The 24,662-nt window shown below is 35.5% G+C and overlaps 3 protein-coding genes across 4 annotated transcripts in view; 1 reads left to right on the forward strand and 2 right to left on the reverse strand.

The window, feature by feature from the left end:
• Positions 1 to 340, reverse strand: part of TSHB (thyroid stimulating hormone, beta) — a 5,334-nt gene extending 4,994 nt beyond the window's left edge. Inside the window, exon 1 of the mRNA XM_010830746.1 lies at positions 313 to 340. The gene's annotated coding sequence lies outside the window, so the exon portion shown is untranslated. The remainder of the gene's footprint in view (positions 1 to 312) is intronic.
• The window catches only part of TSPAN2 (tetraspanin 2), an 86,198-nt gene that overhangs the window by 60,063 nt on the left and 1,473 nt on the right, over positions 1 to 24,662 (forward strand). The window lies entirely within an intron of this gene.
• The window catches only part of SYCP1 (synaptonemal complex protein 1), a 147,263-nt gene continuing 140,852 nt past the window's right edge, over positions 18,252 to 24,662 (reverse strand). For both annotated transcript variants that reach the window (XM_010830745.1, XM_010830744.1), the window contains 3 exons: positions 22,536 to 22,682; positions 18,543 to 18,632; positions 18,252 to 18,450 (listed from right to left, as the gene is read on the reverse strand). In XM_010830745.1, coding sequence (XP_010829047.1) covers positions 18,313 to 18,450; positions 18,543 to 18,632; positions 22,536 to 22,682 — 375 coding nt within the window. In that variant the 3' untranslated portion in view covers positions 18,252 to 18,312. The remainder of the gene's footprint in view (positions 18,451 to 18,542; positions 18,633 to 22,535; positions 22,683 to 24,662) is intronic.

Raw genomic sequence — 24,662 nt, forward strand, 5'->3', positions numbered from 1 at the left:
TTAAAACATTTAAATCAAATGTAAACAGTAAGGGAAGGCCATGAATAGCAATCAGCCTTCATTAGGGAATTGACCAATTTTTCCTCTTCTTTGAAGTCAGTAGAAAATTTTCTTATCCTTACATATGTAGTTTATTCATCTTCACCCACCATTGAACAATTTTGGAGCAGTAATTAGGATTCCTAGAGCTTATCAAAGCAAATTATCACTCACCATTTGCCATTTTTAAAAACTTGCTAAAATGATGAAAATAAGAATAATTTGGAATAGCAACATTTCGTTTCACAAAGCCTTCTCAGGGTAGACACCTACCTTACTTTGCATTGGTGAGCTGATGTTGTAATGACCCAGACTAAAAGCTCTTGGTTCATTTTATACCCTTCAGGATAATTCCTCTCTGATCCTCTTGTTTACATAATCACATTTGAATTACTGCTTTCTTATCTGAAAACCACCTATTGAAAATTCATACTGAATCTCAAATAAAATGTGTTTAGACAAACAACTTCACATCTTCCTCTGGAAACTGTGACATTATTGTAGCATGAATTTTCCTTTTCTCCTATTTCAAAATAAAATTACTCTTGTAAATACATCCTTTATTAATATTTATTAATATTAAAAAAAATATAAACACAGAAGGAGAAAAAACAAATTCAAAACAAACAAACAAAAAAAACCCTTAATATAGTCTATGTCAGTCTTGGGAGAAGGTGATGGCACCCTACTCCAGTACTCGTGCCTGGAAAATCCCATGGATGGAGGAGCCTGGTTGGCTGCAGTCCATGGGGTTGTGAAGAGTCGGACACGACTGAGCAACTTCACTTTGACTTTTCACTTTCATGCATTGGAGAAGGACATGGAAACCCACTCGTGTTCTTGCCCGGAGAATCCCAGGGATGGGGGAGCCTGGTGGGCTGCCATCTATGGGGTCACACAGAGTCGGACATGACTGAAGTGACTTAGCAGCAGCAGCAGTCTTGGGAATGAAAATTTTGGGGAAATTTGAGTGCCCCAAATTTTATCTAAATGCTTATTCAGAGATATATAAAATTATTGCTCATCTATAAAGCCAAGGCAACTTTATGGCAATCCAGGACAACTGGTATATATCTTGCTGATTAAAACTTGCTGATTAAAATAGTTCAAAATATCTTGTTTTTTCTTTGAATTTAAAACAATAAATAAAATTTACATGTGGGAAACAATAGTATTTAAGTAAATGGCCAAATATTTTGAGATCTCAAACTGATTGAGCTCAAATCCTGGTTCTGTCATCTACCAGCTATACGACATTAGCATGCTTAAGCTCTCTTTTACTTCTGTTTCTTTGCCTGTTTGAAGGTAATATCAGTGTTTGTGTAAAGCACTTAACACAGTGTCTGGCATATAATAAATGCTCAATAAATAGTTGTTGCTGTTATTGTTGTGGTGGTGGTATAGTCGCTAAGTCATGTCCAACTCTTTGCCACCCCATGGACTGCAGCACGTCAAGCTCCCCTGTCCTCCATTATCTCTCAGAGTTTGTTCAAATTCATATCCATTGAATCAATGATGCTATCTAACCATATCATCATCTGCTGCCCTCTTCTCCTTTTGCTTTCAATCTTTCCAAGCATCAGGGTCTTTTCAAATGAGTCAGCTCTTTACATCAGGTGGCCAAATATTGGAGATTCAGCATCAGTCCTTTCAATGAATATTCAGGATTGATTTCCTTTAGAATTGACCAGTTTGATTTTGCAATCCATGGGACTCTATAGTCTTCTCCAATGCCACAATTTGAAGGGATCAGTTCTTTGGTGCTCAGCCTTCTTTATGGTTCAACTCTCACATCTGTACATGACTACTAGAAAAACCATAGCTTTGACTATATGTACTTTTGTTGGCAAATTGATATCTCTGCTTTTTAATAGGTCTAGGTTTACCGTAGCTTTCCTTCCAAGGAGCAAGTGTCTTTTAATTTCATGGCTGCAGTCACCATCTGCAGTGATTTTGAAGCCTAAGAAAATAAAGTCTCTCACTGTTTCCATTTTTTTTCCCTTCTATTTGCCATTAAATGATGGGACTGAATGCCATGGTCTTAGTTTTTTTAATATTGAGTTTCAAGCCAGCTTTTTCACTCTCCTCTTTTGCCCTCATCAAGAGACTCTTTAGGTCCTCTTCCCTTTCTATATTAGAGTAGTATCATCTGCATATGTGAATTTGTTGACATTTCTCCCAACAATCTTGATCCACCTTGTGATTGATCCAACCTGGCACTAAGAGCTTCCCAGGTGACTCTGGTAAAGAATCTGCCTGCCAATGCAGGTTCAGTCCCTGGGTCAGGAAGATCCCCTGGAGAAGGAAATGGCAACCCACTCCAGTATTCTTGCCTGAAAAATCCCATGAACATAGGAAACTGGCAGGCTACAGTCCAAGGGGATGCAAAAGAGTTGGATGTGACTTAGTGACTAAGCAACAACCACAATTTATAATAACTCAACATTTACTTAGTTAAAAATATTTAGCTACAGCACCTAGTACATATTTGTTGAATGCATAAATTTGTTGAATGCATAAAAGGCTGAGGGAGTACCTGAAAAAATAATTACTGAATCTTTGGAACCAACATACACTTTTCTCCATTCCACAGCCATAATTCAGTTTTACCCCTTTAACCTGTTTGCCTCACTGTAACAAAAGCAATATGTCAACAGTTCAATGGACCATTATCTTATAGCATACACAAAAACTAATCCAAAATGGATTAAAGACTTGGATTTAAGACCTTAAACTATAAAAGCTCTAGGAGAAAACACAGGCAGTATACTCTTTGACATTGGTCTTAGCAATATCTCTCTGGATATGTCTCCTCAGACAAGGAAAACAAAAGCAAAAATAAATAAACAATGCTACATCAAACTAAAAAGCTTCTTCACATCAAAGAATAAACCATCAACAAAACTAAAAGACAACTTACCAAATGGTAGAAGATACTTGCAAATCATATATCCGATGAGGAGTTAGTATCCAAGAAATATAAAGAACTCATACAAATGAACATCGAAAAAACAAACAACCCAATTAAAATATAAGCACAGAACCTGGATAGATATTACAGATGGCCAACAGACACATGAAAACATGCCCAGCATCACTTATTAATAGGTAAATGCAAATCAGAACCACTGAGTTAGCACCTCATACCCATCAGAGTGGCTATTACTGAATACAGAAAAAAATTACAAGTCTTGGAGAGTATGTGGAGGAAAGGGAGCCCTCATACACTTGGTAGAAAGGTAAACTTGCACAGCCACTATGAAAAACAATATGGTTAATTCCTCAAAAATTAAGAATACAACTATATGATCCATATATTTCACTTCTGGGTATTTATCTGAAGAGTACAAAGATACTAATTCAAAAAGATATATGCACCCTTATGTTCATGGCAGCATTATTCAGAATAGCTAAGATATGGAAACAACCTAAAATGTCTATGACTGGATGAATACATAAAGAAGGTGGAAAACTACTCAGTCATAAAAAGATGAAATCTTTCCATTTGCAGCAACATGGATGTACCTTGAGGGTATTAAGCTAAGTGAAATAAGTCAGGTGGAGAAAGACAAATAATGTATGATTCCAATCATATGTGGAATATTTTTAAAAATCAAAAGAAACAAAAACAAACAAATAGATACAGAGTACAGATTGGTGGCTACCAGAGGAGAAAGAAGGTTGGTGAGAAGGCAAAATGGGTAAAGGGAGTCAACTGTATGGTGATGGATAGAAACTAGCCTCTTGGTAGTGAGCACACTGTTGTCTATTCAGAAGCTGAATTATAAAGTTGTACACATGAAGCATATAATGCTATAAACTGTTACCTCAATAAAAATATTATTCTATGTGAAAAAGCTAGACCAAAAAAAGTGCATGCCATATAATTGTTTATATAAAATTCTAGAAAATACAAAGTAATCATTAGAGCAAAAGCCAGTTAGTGATTATATGGGGATGGGGAAAGACAAGGAAAAAGACAAGACTGGGATGACAAAGGGGCACAGGAAATTTTTAGGGGTAATATGTACATATTTTTAGGGGTAATAATGTTTTTCTTGATTATGATGATTTCACAGGATATACATTTGCCAAAACCTATCAAATTGTACTCTTCAAACACATGCACCAGTATGTTCTGTACCCCCAAAATTCATACACTGAAGTGCCAACCCCTAGTAACTCTGAATGTGACCTTATTTGGGAAATAGAGCATTGCAGATGAAATCAATTAAGATGAAGTGGGTTAGGTCTCTAGAACAACATCATTTGGTATCCTTATAAAATGGGGAAATTTGGACACAGACATAGGAGCAGGGAGAATGCAATGTGATGATTAAAGTTCCTTGCCACAAGGAACTACCAGAAACTAGGAGATCGGCCTAGAACAGATCCCTTCCCAGCACCTTCGGAGTGGCATGACCCTACCCTACCAATATTTTACCTTGGACTTCTAACCCCTAGAACTATGAGACAAGAAATTTTTGATGTTTAAGCCATTCCATTGTCATGCTTTTTTATAACACCCTAAAAATCTAATACATGCAGTTAATTATATGTCATTTAAGTGTTAGTCATTCAGTCTTGTCCGATTTTTTGCCACCCCATGGACTGTGACTGTGTAGCCCGCCAGGCTCGTCTGTTCATGGAATTCTCTGGGCAAGAATATTGGAGTGGATTGCCATTTCCTCCTCCAGGGGATCTTTCTGACCCAGGAATTGAACCTGGATCTCCTGCACTGCAGACAGATTCTTTACCATCTGAGCCACCAGGGAAAGCCCATAATTTATAGATTGCTTCAATGTTCACCTTGCTCATGCTCAGTCCTGTCCACCTCTTTGCAACTCTTTGGACTGTAGCCCACCAGGCTCCTCTGTCCATGAGATTTTTCAGGCAAGAATACTGGAATGGGTTGCCATTTCCTTCTCCAAGGGATCTTCCTGACCCAGGGACCAAACTCATGTCTCCTGTGTCTCCTGCATTGCAGGCAATTCTTTACCTGCTGGAAAAAAACTGCCTGCAATGCAGGAGACACAGGAGACATGGATTCGGTTCCTGGGTCAGGAAGATCCCCTGGAGAAGGGAATGGCTACCTACTCCAGTACCCTTGCCTAGAGAGTTCTATGGACAGAGGAACCTGGCAGGTTACAGTCCATGGGGTCGCAAAGAGTCAGACATGACTGAGCGACTAACAGTTAATTGCATGTCAGTCATACCCCCAACAGAGCTGTTTTTAAAATTCCAGTAGATAGAAATAGTCTGTGCCTACTTATCTGGATACATGTTGTATTACTTTTTCACTCTTCCTTTTACTATACTCTTTTGAACATTCTAAACTTTTCTTGCAACAGGGCTTTCCATTTGCTGTTTGCTCATTATGAAGAGCTCTTTCACCATATCTCGAAATGGCTTCCTCATTATTTCCCCAGAAAAGGTTTCCTTGACAACCAAATTTACTGTCTCACACTAGCCCTATCACTTTTTATTCTACCCTCTCATACTTTCTTCATAGCATTTATAAGCTTCTGATATTATATTATTTGTTCACATGTTTTTCTCTGTTTCTCCCTTTCCAAATAGAATATAAGCACCATAAATGGAAGGGCTTATCTGTCATGGTCATCACTGTATCCTCAGAGTTCAAACCAGCCTATTGTATATATGATATGTTCAATAAATATTTATTGAATGCATAAGTGAACATAGAGATGCTAATCTCAGAATGTATAATTTGGTGCATAGAGAGGTTATTAACTGCTTCAATGTTCTATAGATAGTTACAGGAAAAGCCAGGCTAAAGTCCAAGTTTCCTAATATCTTTTTTATTACATTAAAATTTTAACTCACTTTCAAAGGTGAAAAAAAAAAGCCATTCACAATTAGTTTAACAGAGCAGTGACATTGGAATATGGATCAGAGTTACTAATACTTTCCCCTCCTCAAAGAGTAGGTGCTTTTCTACCTTGCAGTATGCTCTAGTTCCATAAAATTCTAAAATCCTATGCAACAGATACTTTTTTAAACATCAGTTTATTCATCTGAACTCTGAGTTATCTATAAGCGTCAAATTACAATAGCCTGCAATTTGAAACAAAATCTGTTTATTAAACTCCTTTTAATGCTCTTTTCTTAAACAATACAGATAATTGATAGCAAGTAGAGCTGGACCTAATGGGCATATTGATCATTTTATTATCTTGGAGCTCCGAAGTGAAGAGACAATTTTGATTTAATATGTATAAAAATTACGTCAATTTGCTGTTCTCTTTTGGTAACCAGTTAAAGCCTCTAATATGTCAGATTTATATGAATTTATGCAAACTTGTTCCATCCATTTGAAAACATTTTTAAAATTAAGGTCATCTATAAATGTTAATAGGAATTGCTAATGTTTTCTGTAATAAAATTTGTAGTGTCATATAGTCAGATTAGTATCAATTTTTCTTTCCTATATATCAAAACTTATTTCTCTAACCCTTAGTATAATATCTTTCATTATATTTTTGTTACTTTATATAACCTCTTGGTAATTAGATATTATTTCTCTGGCTGAATAATATGAGCAGTATTAACTGTACTCACAATAACACGTGTAACCACTTCTCAGCAACTAATCAACAATATGTTATGAATCTCACCAAAAAGTATTTTAACTTCTCTCATCTTTGTTTAGTAGACCTTTTTCTTTAAAAGGAGTTCATAGTATTGTTATCTGTCAAAATCAATAAAAGATTGTTAGCAAATTAATCTGTGGTAGCTAAGGAAAATAAACTAATAATATAGTTAACTTCCTTCACTACATGTGTAAAAAATAATTGAGGTGAAAGAAGCTAGACACACAAAAAATCACATATGACATGATTCTACATATTTGAAATATACAGAATAGGTAAATTCAAAGAGATGGAAAGCAGACTGGTGGCTACTAGGGGCTGGGGGAGTGGAAAATGGGGACTAACGGTAATTAAATGATTTGGAACTAGATAAAGATAATGCTTGCACAACACTGTAAATATATTAAATGCCACAGAACTGTTCATTTTGAAATGTGTATTCAGCTATAATAAAGAAATATTGCCATTTGCAGCAACATAGATGGACCTAGAAAAAGACAAAAATATGATATAACTTACATGTGGAATCTAAATATAACACAAACAATACTAACAATGTCAAGATCCAAAAATTCTTCACAAGAATTTTAGAAATCAAATTCAATAACATATAAAAAAGGATAATATGTCATGACCAAATGAGATTTATACCAGGAATACAAAGTTGGTTTAACACTCAAAAGTCAATTAATGTAACTCACCATGTCAAGGGACTAAAAACAAAATATATTATTAATCTCAAAATATTCAGAAAAAGTCTTGAGAAAATTCATCATTCATTCATTCATGATAAAAATTTTCAGCAAACTAGTAATATAATGAAATTCTTCAACATGCTAAAAGATATCTATTAATAACATCATCAGTTCAGTTCAGTCGCTCAGTTGTGTCTGACTCTTTGTGACCCCATGAACCGCAGCATGCCAGGCCTCCCTGTCCATCACCAACTCTGGGAGTCCACCCAAACCCATGTCCATCGAGTCAGTGATGCCATCCAACCATCTCATCCTCTGTTGTCCCCTTCTCCTCCTGCCCTCAATCTTTCCCAGCATCAGGGTCTTTTCAAATGAGTCAGCTCTTCGCGTCAGGTGGCCAAAGTATTGGAGTTTCAGCTTCAACATCAGTCCTTCCAATGAACACCTAGGACTTATCTCCTTTAGGATGGACTGGTTGGATCTCCTTGCAGTCCTAGGGACTCTCAAGAGTCTTCTCCAACACCACAGTATCATACTTAAGGTGAAACAACTGGGGAAAAGGCAAGGATGTCCTCTCTCACTATGGGAGTATACAATGTAGTACTAAAAATACTAGCCTGTGTAATAATAAAATAAAAAGAAAAAAAAACATAGAGGTTGAAAAAGTAAAAATGTCTTTATCCACAGATGACATTGACCATCTATGCAGAAAATATAAGGATTTTTGTAAGGAATATACAAAAATGCTATGAGAACTAGTAAGCAGATTTATCAAGGTCACAGGAATCAAGTTCATTAGACAAAAATTTCCACCTCCCTTGGCATCCTTACCTTCCTTCTGCCACAGGGTGTCTGGAGGGTCAGACTATGTTACATACAGACTATGTTACGCTCTCTTTCTGGGTTACTAGTAGGGGGACATCTTCAGGTTCATCTACTTGCTGGTCTGCCAGTTAGCCTGCTTTGACTCCCATGTACCACAAACCATTCCATGAGTCCTCCAAAGCAAATGCAGCTCTTAATAAGGCAAATAATACCTGAATCAGCAGAGCTGGCACCAAAATACCACTGTTCCAATCCAACCTGGTCTTTCATAATTAGACTCTGGTCACCACTTACTGACCAAAGCTGCCTTGGGTGGCCCTAACATGCTCATTTGTAGGAACTACAGCCTCCAGGTTAACTTCTGTTTTTAAAGGAACTGGAATAAGCAGGTGGGTAATAATAATGGCTGGCTTCCCTGGTGCCTCAGTGGTAAAGAATCCATCTGCCAATGCCTGTCTAATGCAGGAGACACGGGTTCAATCCCTGGGTTGGAAAGATCCCCTGGAGAAGGAAATGGCAACCCACTCCAGTATTCTTGCATGAGAAATCCCAAGGACAGAGGAGCCTGGTGGGCTACAGTCCATGGGGTCACAACGAGTTGGACATGACTTAGTGACTAAAGAACAACAACAATAATAATAGCTACCACAGGCACCAGCTTGGCAATATAGGTTTTCCTGATATATCAAGTACTCCCAGGCTAGGAAGGAGGCTTCTGAGGATAGAGTGAGTTCACAGGGCCAGTCTAGAGCTAGGGAACATCTAAAGTACAAGTCCTCCTTTTTCATTGTCCCTGTTGAATTTTCGCCTTCATGCAGTGAACCAAATTCACTAAAACCTAGTGAAGGCCCCCCTGTCATGGGCATTCATAACATTGATTTCATTAACAAAAATTAGAGATAATAATTATTAGCACTTGCTTTGTGCTAGACACCTTTCAAAATGTCTGTTAACTCATTTTCTCTATTTATAATTATCACCATTTTACAGACCAGAAAGCTGAGCCACAGAGAGATTATTCTGAACTTGAAAGGCAGAGTTAGGACTCCAAACTGAGTCAGCCAAACAAACCCCATACTTTTCACATACACATCATATCCCCTGTGGTTGAAGTAGTTTTGACTTAATTAAACATGATAATTCAATAAACTATATTTGCTATTTAGAGAAGCCCTGATGGCTCAGCAATAAAGAATCTACTTGCAATGCAGGAGACACAGGTTCAATCCCTGGGTCAGGAAGTTCTCCTGGAGGAGAAAATGGCAACTCACTTCATTATTTTTGACTGAAAAATCCCATGGACAGGGAACCTGGTGGGTTAGTCCAAAGGGTCACAAAGAGTTGGACATGACTGAGCATTCATATTTGCTATCTAGGTGATAAACAGAATGTACAAAAATCTCAGATATTATTATAAGAGCTAGAAAACCTTAAATGTAATAGTTGTTAATCTGGTATAAGTTGAGAGAGGATTTGGCACTATGAACAATTTGTTGTCATTCAGTCGCTCAGTCGTGTCCAGCTGTTTGCAGCCCCATGGACTGCAGTATGCCAGGCTTCCCTGTCCTTCACCGTCTCCCAGAGCTTGCTCAAACTCATGTCATTGAGTTGGTGATACCATCTAACCATCTCATCCTCTGTTGTCCCCTTCTCCTGCCTTCAATCTTTTCTAGCATGAGGGTCTTTTCAAATGAGTCGGCCCTTCACATCAGGTGGCCAAAGTATTGGAGCTTCAGCTTCAGCATCAGTCCTTCCAATGAATATTCAGGACTGATTTCTTTCAGAATTGACTGGATTGATCTCTTTGCAGTCCAAGAGACTCTCAAGAGTCTTCTCCAACACCACAGTTCAAAAACATCAATTCTTTGGCACTCAGCTTTCTTTATGGTCCAATTTTCACATCCATTCATGACTACTGGAACAATATTGTTGACTATGAACAATATTGTTGACAAAGAAATTCTCTACTCTTTGAGACTACATCATTTAATGACTCTCAATTTACTGGAAAAGTCACTGAAAAAAAATTGATGCATTATCCTTTGAAAAATCATAGTTCAGACACAGGCTTCTTTTAACTACAGACAGCCTCATCAAGCAAATAACACAGCAATAATTTTTAAATTAAAATTAATTTGAAAATTATTAGAATAATTAGATGATCTGCACCATAGTTTTATCACTGGTTTTTTGGTTTTGGGGGTTTTTTTTTGGCTGCACTGCACAGCATATGGGATCTTATTAGTTCTCTGCCCATGGATGGAACCTGTGCTCTCTGCAGTGGAAGCATACAGTCTCAGCCACTGGACTACCAGGGAAGTCCAGCAACATCTATTAAAATTTTAAATATATATCCCCACAGGCCCATGAACTCCAAACTAATAATTTATCCTATAGAAATGTTCATAGTACATAAAACTGGAAACAAAGAGAAATCCCATTATATCAGTTAAGATAGAATAAGTTTTGCCAATAATAACATCCCTAAACTCACAAGAGCTTAACACCACAAAGTCTTATTTCTTATTCATATTACATGACCATGATGGGCTAATCAAAAAACCTGATTCCATGTAATTTTCACTCACAGACCTAGGATGACAGAGGTTTCGTCATTTGTAACATCACAAGTTGCTGCAGCAGGAGGAAGAATGTAACAGAGGGTCTCGTGTTATTAACCAAATACTCTGGCACAAAAGTAATGAACGCATATCACTTCTACCTAAAATTGACTGTCCAGAACTTATCGTAAAGCCTTAACAAAGTGAGAGGGAAAGTATAATTTTCTCATGTGCCTGGCAAGAGATAATAACTGGATATACCTGATCATAAATCTCTATCATACTTGAGTAAACAGCTGAATTATGGTTCTACCATGAAATATTACTCAGCAATTTAAAAGAATGAATTGGAACTATATCATGTTTTGGAGATATTTCCATGAGATAATGAATTGAGTAAAGCAAAACTCTGAAAAGTACACATTATCTCATTTTTATAAATTAGTGGGGAACCCTGCCATATACAGAGGAAGAAAGATGGGGGGAAACAAAGCAGAAGGATAAAATGAGGCACTAAGAATTTGTATGATTATGTTTAGGCACTGAGAAGGCCATGGCACCGCATTCTAGTACTCTTGCCTAGAGGATCCCAGGGATGGGGGAGCCTGGTGGGCTGCCGTCACACAGAGTGTGACCTGGTGGGTCACAGAGTCGGACATGACTGAAGTGACTTAGCAGCAGCAGTAGGTTATACATATGAATATAGAAACTAAGTCATTTTTATCTTTTCCTTATAATTTTGACTGTTTTTATAGGCCTCAAAACACTGATCTGTTGAAATTAAATGAAGTTTTCACTTCCCCCCAGCTCTAAACTCTGATTTTATAACTTAAATAATAAATCTTATCTCTATTTGTCATTTCCTATTTCTAACCCACAGTTACCTGCTACTGATTAAAGTTCTTGATGTACTACTACAGCTTGTTGACTATTAATTACACTGAATTCAGGTTGCCTGAACTATGAATAATTTATTTTTAACCTTTATATCAACCAAAGCAGCTTCCTCTTTTACATCATTAATTTACATTTACTTGAAATGAGATATTTTATTACTGCTTAAGTAATCAAGTTAGGATATTTTTCTTAGGAAAGGTATTAGATCTAATCTAAAAGTCTGTAACTTAAATTTTCAGTCTAAGAAATATTCCTATCTCTCACCTAGACTATTTTAATATCGTCAGTAACCTCACTTGTACTGATTTACATTATCTAATGATCTTTCTAAAACAAAAATCTTTTTCAAGTAGGAGAATAAATGATAGACTTGGAAACCATATACTTTATATTCATTCGTAAAATTTTAAAATATATTTTAAGGAATAAAGTCTTAATTTCCTTGCTTAACCTCTATTCCATCTTCCATAAAAAAATGTCCAAGCTTTGCAACTTAATATACAACCTCCTATATGAAGAGACCATGGTCTGGGTATACTAATTACTCTTCATCATTCATATTACATTGTATACATTGCTATTTCTTCCACTTTGATTTCCTCTTGTCCTTAGACACCTGTAGAATTTCTATTTATGTCCAAAATCCATCTCTTCCAGAAGGCCTTCTCTGAAGTCAAGACGTGAAATTATCCTGTATGTCTCTGTATCTTTTGTACTTATATTCATTTGTTTACACTTTTATTTTTGCTACTTTTGCTAATGCAAAAGTCACTGAGAGTAGGTACTGTGTATCATATAGACAATTCCCAATCCAACTATTTATTCTATACTTTCAAGTATTACTACTCAGAAATATATGACACAGAATAATCCTTTCTTGAATCACTTTGTTCTTTAGGTTTCCATCATCATTTACACTTCGTCTCCCTTATTGGTCTTTAGAGCAACTTCACTATTGCTTGACCATGTCCCAGTAACCCCAAGGCTCAGTATTAACTCCTTTCCCTTCTATAACTACACACTCACTATCTGTAAAGACAGTGTATTCAATTCTGTGCTTTAAATAGCATATTTATGCCAGTGATTACTAAATACTGACTCTTCTGGAAAACTCTAGATTCATTTGTCCAGTGACACTCTTAACATCTCCACTTAGACATATAAGTTACCTCAAATATTACATGGTCCAAAACAGAACTTCAAAACCCAATCTTTCACCTTTCCTTTCTTTCACCTCATCCTTACTTCCAACCAAACTGTCAGTACTGACAGCATATCTTTTTGGTTTCACTATCAAAATATATCCAAAATATTAACCTTTGAGTCCTACACCCTTGCTCAATTTAGTATGGCTAATATATGCTCTTTTTACAGCCCAAATTTGGCTGAGGCTCCCTCAGCCCATGCTTCTGGTGGAGCATATGGCCTGTAGACACATTAAAGTACCCATTTTTGCTTCAAAGCTTACATACCATTCACTTAAGATCCATAACCTGTCAACTATTTCTGTAAAAACAGTAATTCATGTAAAAGCAAGGCTACCAAAGGCTATAATGATCCACTAAGTGAAAATTCCTATGGGGCCATTGTCCAGAACAGGACCACCACCACCACACCAGACATCAGTATTAGGATGTTATTTGGCTCCCCCAAATTCCACTCATTTTTTCTCAAAGTATACAGCCTATTTATCAAAATACAGGGATTTGATAATGCTCTACTGAATTAAATCTATCCCCTCATTAGAGGACCTTTAATCTGCAGGGCAAAGTCTGCCCTGTAAAACATTCAGCACAGAGCAGGTCACACACCTCCTGCAAGAAGTTTCATGCCGAAAAGAGTAGAAGGCCAGGTCCCTTGGGCCCAATTTTTCTAAACTCATCAGTCATATTACATCACTCCTTCAAAGAGTGATTGAAGGGCAGGAAGAATTTCCTACCAACCTAAAAATGGGCTATGACAAAAACCTTCTTATAATAACATCTAAACTACACTCACTTTTTAAAAAGGTATTAAACATTATATAATTTGCTTGTAAAAATTTTATAATAATTATAAATTTTCCAATTGTTTACTAATACTAGTCAAAATTCTTATATAAGTTTTTTGTGAGATATTTTTTATGAGATTACCACAAATGAGTATATTGATCTTTTAATTTAGAATGATATATTAATTTTCTTACTCTGATGTTTACTCTAAAACTACAAACAATAGCATCAGTCTAAATTTTATTCTGGACTTGGTCGTCAAAACTCTCCAGAGCTCAGAACAGAAAAGAAAAATATAGGCTACTTACTATAACAACATACTTTGAGAAAATTTTCTAATTTTCTAATATTTGATCTTTTTTTTTGTTTTTTTTTAAATATATTTATTTAATTGGAGGCTAATTACTTTACAATATTGTAGTGGTTTTGCCATACATTGACATGATCTTATTTTTAAATCATGCATTAAAAATTTTGGTTCTGAAGTTTTACTTACTATAAGAATCATCAGTATGATATGTAAGTTTTCCTTAAGTATATATTACATTTTTATTTAATCAATTCAACAGATATTGAATAACTACCATGGGCCAGGCATTGTTCTAAGTACTCAGGGTGCATCAATAAATGAAGCAGACAAAAATCCCTGACTTTTAAAGTTTACATTCTAGTCAGTGAAGACAATAAATAATAAACATACTAAGTGAAGTATATAGTGTGTTAGAACATATGTGCCATGAAGGGAAAAAGCAGTGTGAGGGGAATGAGAAATACTGGAGTTAGGGGGAAATTTCCAAGGAGCATGCCCGGCATGTTCAAAGAATAGCAAGAAGCAATCATTCAAAACATAAGAGCCTAATCAACTTATTTTTAAATTAATAGCAAGGAAGAACATTTAAAAATTTAAAGAATGTCAACTAATTGTGACAGACTAGTCTTTCATCTGACCTTTCTCCCTAATCTCCTGAGACATAACTAGAAATGGGTCACAGTCTGTCTTGAAATTAAGTGTGGCCATATGATTTGGTTCCAGAAAGTAGAATGTGGGTGGAAGTGATGTACATCTATTTCAAATCTGGGTCATTAAAAGCTTTCCACGTGAATCCTTCATGGTATCTCCCCTTTGGCAACAACCTTAGAAGCAAGTTGTTGAAGATGACAGAACTAGATGTTGGAAGGAGCCAGGGTTCCTAAATAACTGCCTGGAGAAATGCTTCTTACTAAATAGAAACATTTATGTTGGACTTTAGACAAGCTAGAAGTTAATGATTAGCCAGAGAAGCTACTGTTAACAACATACAAATCTTGTTTTATTTTAAAATATCTGAAAATACATAGTAGCTTCAAATGCGAGTATCATGTTATCAAGACTAATAATCCTCCAAAGAAAATACTTATTCAGGAGGCTATAGTTTCAATTAAAGTTTCTAGATCAAAAGTTCGAAATCCTAAGACTATATAACCAGTTTTCAGAGTATAGTTATACAAATTGAAGGAGGAATGTAATTTCTGTAATATTTATAGCATTTCCCCATCATAAGGAAATTAAAATTCTACTGCACCAAATTTGTTATAGACAACTTTAAGACTATTTTGTCCATCTGGCAATTGTTTTTATAAAGTTCATTTACTCCCTTACTTTATGAGTCTTTCATACCTACTCTTCTTTTCACAATTTACAACACTTTCTCCTTAACCTTCATTCTCAATGGGTGATTTTAATTCCGACTTCACTAAGAAAACTGAAGCTATAAAATCAAAAGTTCTACGAATTTCTATCCACCACCATCTTGTGATATACATGGTTCCTTTTCTCTTGTTATTATGTTTCTCTTGTTTCTCATCAGTTCAGTTCAGTCCCTCAGTCGCGTCAGATTCTTTGCAACCCCATGAATCGCAGCATGCCAGGACTCCCTGTCCATCACCAACTCCTGGAGTTCACTCAGGCTCTTGTCCATAGAGTCAGTGATGCCAACCAGCCATCTCATCCTGTTGGTTCTGTCTATTCTCCTAGCTAAAGTGTTAGTCACTTGGTCACATCCGATTCTTTGTGATCCCACAGACTATAGCCTGCCAGGCTCCTCTGTCCATGGAATTAAAAATTCTCCAGGCAAGAATACTGGAGTGGATTGCCATTCCCTTCTCCAGGGGATCTTTCTGACCCAGGGAGCGAACCCGGGTCTCCTGCATTGCAGGCAGATTCTTTACCATCTGAGCCACCAGGGAAGCACTTTAATCTCCCACCATATGTGATCACTTTTCCCTATTACAGGCCATTCTACCAAAAAATCTTCTTTCTCTTTGGTATAACCATTTCCTATCATCCTGAATCTTTCCCTAATTAAACTTGCTATTAATTCTTATATCTTTTTTAAAAAGAATCTTCTTTTGACTCACTTCCATGTCAAGTGGACATTGTGGACATGTCATTAATCTTCCAAGTATAACTTCTTGAGTTTCTTACTTTTGATGAAGATAGCTGTCTCTACCTTTTCCCTTCCTTTGCTTAAGGAAGTAGTCAAATTCCACTTCACTGAAACTGCCATGTGCTAAGTTGCTTCAGTCGTGTCCAACTCTTTGTCCAAATTTAAGCGCTAGAAGATAAGGCTTATTTTTTCTGTTTCATTCACTGTTATATTCCCAGTATCTAGAACTGTGCTTAAGTCTTAGTGTGGTACATGTGTGCTCAGTCATGTCAGATTCTTTGTGACCCTATGGACGTGTAGCCCGCCAGACTCCTCTGTCCAGGGGATTTTCCAGGCAATACTGGAGTGGGTTGCCATACCCTTCTCCAGGGGATCTTCCCAACCCAGGTACTGAACCCGACTCTCTTAAGTTTCCTGCATTGGCAGGGGAGTTTTTGCCACTAGTGCTACCTGGGAAGCCTGAAACTGCCATTGTTCAGATTAACAAAGACCTCCACATTAATGACACACTAATCAATTTTACCTTACCTTCGAGCAGCATTTAACACAATTTATCACTCTTCTTTGAAATACCTTCTTGCTAGACTTCACTATTACCCTAGCTAATCCTTTTATGGTTCCTTCTCATCTTTGATCTCTTCTCTTTCCTAGGTATAGTCATGCTCACAACTGTACATATTCTCATCCACTCTGATAGCTTTAAATATGCTGCTAACTCCCAAATTTATATCACTACCCTGGATCTGTCTCTAAGCCTGCTTAACTACTTCTATTTGGATGTCTAATATGCATTTTAGACTTAACATGTCCAAAATTGTATTGCTTGGCCCTTTTTATTATATCCCACATCTAATCTTCAAATAGATCTAGACATTGACTTCTTTATTCCTCTGCTGCTCTCACCTTTGTTCAAGCCACTACAATCTCTCATGTGCATTATTAAAATAACTAGTTTTCCTCTGTCCTCTTTTCAAAATCTGTTCTCAATACAACAGTCAGAAAGAGCTTTATTTTTAAAACATAAGTCAGATCATGGTCTTTGCTCAGAAATGTCATATCATACTCAGAGTAAAAGCCAAAGTTCTTTCAATAGCCTAAAGCATTATATAATCTGTCCACCCAAATTCTCTATCCTGTTAAATACAGGCCTTTTCTACTTTATACCCTTCTTTTGCTCATTGTCCTCTACCCACACTGGCCTCCTTGCTGCTTCCCCAGATACACTAAGCACATTTCCACCTCTGGGCCTTTATACTTTTTGTTCTTTTTATCAAGAATGTTATCCTCATGATAGCCACAGTTTCACTATTTATCAGCTCTTCAAATGTCATTTCAGTATGGGTCACTCTACATAAAATTTCAAGTCTTTTCAACACTCTCTAATACTCTTGTTTTATTTCTTCTTAGCAATTATCCTTAACTAATATACTATGTGTTTATATATTTTATTTATATTTTCCCTGTAAAATGTAAGCTCTGGAAGAAGGGAAGTCTTATTTTTGTTATATCCCCAGTATCTAGAACTGTACTTAAGTCTTAGCGTGGTACATATGTGCTGAGTCATGTCTGATTCTTTATGACCTTCTTCTTCCAGGGGATCTTCCCAACCCAGGGATCAAATCCATGTCTCCTGCTTCTCCTGCATTGCAGGTGGATTCTTTACCACTGAACCAGATACTCAATAAATATTTGCCAAATGAATGTTGAATAAATGAAGTATTTTAGGAAGTCGTATCAGGAGAATCTTTTTTCTTGCATAAAGCCATCTGTCAATTTTATCAACAGATAAATCAAAGCTGCTTCAGACTGTGAAACAAATAAAATGACCTCAAGATTTGAAAAATAAATAATACTAACAAAGTTATGATTAGCTGCTCAGGCGACCTCACAGAAACAATGAGAAGTATTTATGTGAATCCAAAATATTTTAATAGTAAAGAATAAACAGTATATCTCAACAACGTGTTCCTAGTGTTCAATGGACAGTTTTATAAGTGCGAAAACTTAGCCAAAATAGTTTTCATCAATTCAAGAAAAGGTAAAACCAAAACAGTCATCTAATTATCTGAACAGAATTACACATTTTTAAGTAACAATGTGGTTATTTCCCATTTAGGCTGATACATTAAAATATAAAGAAACAAATTATTTACAAATCAAAAGTCTTAATTTCAGAATATGTTTGGCTCTTTAGAAAATAAGAATTAAAAACTTAACTATAAATTTTATGTTATAGGCTCCTTAATCACACTGATTTTCTGAAATTAAACAAACAGCTTTTCTGCTTCCTTTAGTTTTTGTTTCCTATTCATCTTAGCAATTACAGCCCAACGGTCCTCCTGCGTTTTCCTCATAGTTTCAGACTTCTGCATAGATCCAGGAGTCGTTAGAGATGAAGGAGTCTGGATAGAAAATAAAGTCATAATATGTTTAACCCAAAAAAAAAAAAAAGAATTAAATCCAGCTTTTGAAATTTGCTTTCCAAAATAACTACCTTTTTTGGCGTTCTGACACAAAGATGAGAAATTGGTGGATTATTATCCTTGCATAGTTTTCTCAGTGTCTCTTCCTCTGAAACCATGCTCTTAAAGAAAAATATAAAAATATAATTTGGAGGCTGCCACCATTAATATTATATTATAAAATTTTTGTCTATATTCCACATATGAGAATGAAATGGAAGAGTATAAAGAGGAAGAAAAAAAGAGGGGGTGGGGAAGGAGAAAGAAGAGGAAAGAAAATTTAAAAGCCTGAAGGAAGAAGACAATGACAAACTAAACTCAGTCTGCCAGACAAGGAAATCCGATTTTGATTCTACTAACCATACATCTAAAGGGTTATGTAGAATACAAGATGTATATGAATAGTGTTTTTCTCCTGATTTCTATTTAAGTTTCACTTTCCCCACTCTTTCCCAGCCTTTTTATTCAAACATGCTTAGGCCTTATAATAAGCATTCATAATCCTATAAAAATGATGTCAATTATCAATTTCTGAATATTTTCCCAAGTAATAATAGCTAACAGTTATTTAGTTCTTTCTTTATGTCAGGCACTGTTTTAAGCACTTAGCATATTTTAACTGGTTTTAATCCTTACAACATTTTTATGATCTATATATACTATTATTATCCTCATTTTAAAGGTGAGGAAATGAGACACACAAATATTAAGTAACTTGCCCAAGACTATACAGCTAGTAAGAGACAGAGCCAGGATTAAAATCCAGGTAGGCTGGCTCCAGAATCCATTTTCTTAATGAACATGTAACATAAATTTAGTCAGAAGCAAACAGTTCACAATATCTTTTCCTGCTTATTAAAGTCACATTTAATACAAATTTCAGAAGGTTCATAGATGAAAATATTCAATCATTTTCATAAATTCTAAGATTTCAGCAGAATTCACTAAGTCACAAAATTTCTCTGTTCTTGAACAGGTTTAGGCAATTTGTGTATTACAAGTATTTTTTCCATTTTTTAATTTCTTCTAGGTTATCTAATTTGTTGGCATATAATTGTTTACAGTACTCTATCTCTAAAAGGTTGGTAATAACATCTCCAATTATATTTCTGACTTAAGTTACTCGATTTTTTTGTCAGTCAAGCTAAGATTTGTCAACTTAATTGACCTTTTCAAAGAAATAAATTTTGACTTCATTCATTTTCTCTGTTTTCTTTTCCCTAATTTGTTTATCTCCATTCTTATCTTATTATTTCTCTCCTCTGTCACCTTTGGGTTTAATCTGATCTTCTTTTTCTAGTTCTTTAAGGTAAAAAGTTAGTTTATTGATTTTTTTTCTTTTTCAGTGTAGGAATTTAGAGCTATACATTTCCCTTAGAGCGCTGGTTTTTCTGTCTCACGTAAGTTTTGGTGTATTGTGTTTTCACTTTCATTCATCTCTAAGTTAAATTCCCCTTGTGTTTTCTTCTCTGATCCATTGGTTATAAGTGTATTAATTCTCACAAATTTGTGAATTTTCTAGTTTTCCTTCTCTTTCTGATCTCTAACTTCATCTCTTTGTATTCAGAGAAGATAATTTATATATGATGCCTAGTTTTTTAAATCTACTGAGATTTGTTTTGGGACCTATATGGTCTATCCTGGAGAATATCCATGTACAGTTGGGAAGAATGTGTATTCTTTTGTTGAACTGAATGTTCTATATGTGTCTATTAAATCTATTTGGTGTGTGTTGTTCCAATCTTATTTCCTTATTTATCTTCTGTCTAGTTGTTTTACCCATTATTGAAGGAGAGGTATTGAAGTATCCAACTATTAATGTATAACTGTCCATTTCTTCAATTCTATAAAGCTTTGCTTCATATATTTTAAGGGTATGTTATTAGGTGTATAAATGATTAAAACTGTCATAACTTCTTGCTATACTGAACCTCTTATTTACATATAATGTCTTTGTTTCTTGTACTTTTTGATTTAAAATCTATTTTGTCAGATATTGGTAAAACCAACCCACCTCTTTTTTGGTTACTATTTGCATATCTTTTTCCATCCTTTCACATTTAGACAATTTGAAGCTAACATGAGTCTCTTTTTGTTTATTGGAGTATATAATCCTCCAAATATACATTGTAAATTACTCATATGTAAGTAATTACTGATAAAGAGAGACTCAGTTCAGTTCAGTCGCTCAGCTCTTTGCAACCCCATGAATCTTTGATATTCATTTCCTATATGCTTTATAGATGTTTTGTTTTGTTTTGATTCGGTTTTGGTCACTCATTTCCTCTATTATTACCTTTTCTGTCTAGGTAAAATTTTTGGTAGCAAAATGTTTTGATTTCCTTCCCATTTCCTTTTGTGTATATTCTATGCTTTTGTGGTTACCATAGGGATTACATATAACAACCAAACATTATAGTAACCTAATTTGAATTTATACTAACTTCAATAGCCTACACAAACAGCTCCATTTTCCTTCTGTTACTGATGTCACAATTATATCTTCATATATTGTGTGCCCAGCAATATAGATAAATTAAGCATTAGCTTTTAAGTTATGTAGAAAATAAAAAGTAAAGTTAGAAACCAAAATTACAATCATTTCAGCTTTTATAATTTCCCATGTATTTGACTTTATCAAAGACCTTTAATTTCATGTGATAATTATAACTGATAAAGCCTATTGTGAAATGTCTTCTTAGATAATTTAAACTGTAATAGTATAAATAAAATACTGTAGTGTTCATGGTGTTACAAAGTTGTGATGCTACTTTTAAAAATGACATGAAATCATGAGTTATTCCAAATCTCAGATAAGTTAAGAAACTAGCCTAAATTCAGAGAAAAACAGTATGAATTCTAGACCTAGTATCTCTAATTCCAGAGCTCATGCTCTTTCTACTAATTCTCATCACTTTTTTAAATATCTTGACTTCAGTTTTACCTGGAAATTACTGTGTACAATGACATACATAGGCCATGGAGTTGGATAGTTGGTGTTCAAATTTTGGCTCCATGACTTTCTAATTATGTGATATTGGAAAAGTACCAGTGTGACTCAGTTTCCTCATCTGTAAAATGAGAATAAGAACTCTGTCTCTACTTCTAGAGTGTTAGATTGTTTTAAGAAATAACTGAAGTATTCTGTGTAAAGTTTTTACAGTAGTGCCTGGTTCACAGTCTTAATTATTATCTATAAAACAAAGAGATACTAGAGTAGAAATTTTCTTTAAATTAACTTAAATAATTACAATTTTAAGATTACAGCTATTTATTATTCTAGAACAAATGAAAGCAGAAGTCTCAAAGCAGTATAAAAGCTTGAAGACTCTCATAGTTATGAGTTGCAATAATAAAACAAATGGCTTTAATTACAATTTTTTAATTAAGAATCTTTGGTAAATTGCTCCATTTTGTATAATGAGGTTAATCTGGTTTTAAACTAAATGAGTATGTTTAATTATTCTTAATAGATTATTATTATACCTTTAGAAAATAATGATATGTATGAAGTAGGGAGTAACTGGTCATACAAACTGCCAGAGGAACTATCCTCCTTAACATGCCATTTTTAACACATTAACTCTTTAAGAATCATAGAAATGTTATTGTTTTCAATCAATAAGTGGTATAAAATTAAAGAAAACATTTATAATAGGCAAAATCAAGAGAAGTCCTGAACAACAAATTTGGCTGCAGCAAGATTAAAGGTATTCAGTGGGCCTCAAAAAGAAAAAGGCAAAGAAAATAACACTCTTCTGGAAAACAAGAGAATTAGTCATCTCAAATACCAACTATGTCATATCAAGGATTTCAAAATGTCCTGTTTTCTGAAGTTGATAAAGATTTTTCTAACCCTAAATTTTAAAATGCTGCAAAAGCAGAGAGTCCTATATTATAGATTTTCACTTCTTTTCAGTATTGCAGTAATAGATACTATGCACATATATTATACACATATTGAGAAATAATATAGAAATATAATAATGTAAACAATAAATGCTGATTATTTGTAATAATTTTACCAAAAGATCGGTAGTTTCTGAACTATCCGAATTAACATCAAACTCAAAGACCATTTTTCTCTTTTTACTATTACTTTCTTCAATGGGTACATTCTTGTTTCCTCTTTGCTGAATTTTTAGTTTTGTTGGTGTTTTCACAGTATATGCCTATCCAAAATAAAAAAAAAACAAAACATTATCCCATCAAATAAAACATATATTGTTAATAAAGGCAGGTTGAGTCTTTAACAATCAATAGTAACTCTCCATTATTATTGGCATGTGTATGAAGTAGAAATTTTGGATAAGAATTTAATTCAGAAGTTTTTAATAAAATAATGGGGGAGAGGGAGGGAGAAGAGAAAGGAAGGATGGGAGAGACACTCCAGCTTCAGTAGCCAACAACCTTAAGAGAGACTTTAACATTTCGAACAATGATTAAGAACAAAGAACTGAGAGCTTTTATTACTACATAAAAATCCTGATTTATAAGAAAGCAAGTTTGCTCATGTTTTGTTGATAAAGTAATTCCATTAGTCAATGTTTAGTATTCCATATTATCCTGTAATATGTAAGTTTTATAATTTTTAAAAATTGTCTTTAAAAAGTAAGGTCACTGATATCAGCAAGAATGGCAGAGTAAAACTCGAAAAATTTGCTCTTCCACAAAGCAATAAAAATGCCAGTAAAAGTGGTCAAAATCAATTTGTTTATAACTGTGGAAATTAACAAAAAGTTTGCCACAACCTAAAGAGTTGTTTCTTTTTTTTAAATGGCTGAACCTCTGTAAGAAGAGCAAAACTAGCAGTGCCTGAACTCTTCCTCATCTCATCCCCTGCTCTCTTAAAAAGTACATTCCTGGTCCAGCCTGGCAGCCAATGAACAGAGCAAAACACACTTGGGAGCTCTTTCAAAATTTTATGCTAAAAAAGTTGTCAATATTTGACCTGTCTAGTGGCTCAGATGGTAAAGCATCTGCCTGCAATGCTGGAGACCCGGGTTCGATCCCTGGGTTGGGAAGATCTCCTGGAGAAGGAAACGGCAACCCACTCCAGTACTCTTGCCTGGAGAATCCCAAGGACGGAGGAGCCTGGTAGGCTACAGTCCATGGAGTCGCAAAGAGTCGGGCACGACTGAGCAACTTCACTTTCACTCATTTAGTGATTCTCTAGACAATTTCATTTACAGGGCTGAATTTGACTCAACTTGGAGCTCACTCAGTTAAAGGGGAAAAAAAGGAAAAAAGCTTTCTCCTCAATGTTTATGGAGTTGTTGTTTTTTGTTATTCAGTGGCTAAGTCATGTCTGACTCTGGGAGCCCATGGGCTGCAACATGCCAGGCTTCCCTGTCCTTCACTATCTCCTGGAGTTTGCTCAAACTCATGTTCATTGAATAAGTGATGCCATCCAACCATCTCATCCTCTGTCACCCCCTTCTCCTCCTGCCCTCAATCTTTCTGGCATCAGGGTCTTTTCCAATGAGTCAGCTCTTTGCATCAAGTGGCCAAAGTATTGAAGCTTTAACAGTTACAAACAAGCGTTTTAACTTCAGTCCTGTCACTTCATGGCAAATAGAAGGGGAAAAAATGGAAGCAGTGACAGATTTAATTTTCTTGGGCTCCAAAGCACTGCCGATGGTGACTGCAGCCATTAAATTGAAAGACACTTGCTCATTAGAAGGAAAGCTATGACAAGCCTAGATAGCGTATTAAAAAGCAGAGACATCACTTTGCCAACAAAGGTCCATCTAGTCAAAATTATGGCTTTTCCAGTAGTCATGTATGGATGTGGAATTGAACCATAAAAAAGGCTGAGCACCAAAGAACTGATGCTTTCGAACTGGAGAAGACTCTTCAGAGTTCCTTGGACTACAAGGAGATCAAACCAATTAATCTGAAAGAAAGTTCAGTTCAGTTCAGTTGCTCAGTCATGTCCGACTCTTTGCGACCCCATGAATTGCAGCACCCAGGCTTCCCTGTCCATCACAACTCCTGGAGTTTGCTCAAATTCATGTCCTTTGAATCAGTGATGCTATCCAACCGTCTCATCCTCTGTTGTCCCCTTCTCCTCCTGCCCTCAATCTTTCCCAGCATCTGGGTCTTTTCCAATGAGTCAGTTCTTCACATCAGGTGGCCAAAGTATTGGAGTT

Source organism: Bison bison, unplaced genomic scaffold, assembly GCF_000754665.1.
Source record: "Bison bison bison isolate TAMUID 2011002044 unplaced genomic scaffold, Bison_UMD1.0 scf7180017864519, whole genome shotgun sequence".
NCBI classification, from domain to species: domain Eukaryota; kingdom Metazoa; phylum Chordata; class Mammalia; order Artiodactyla; family Bovidae; genus Bison; species Bison bison.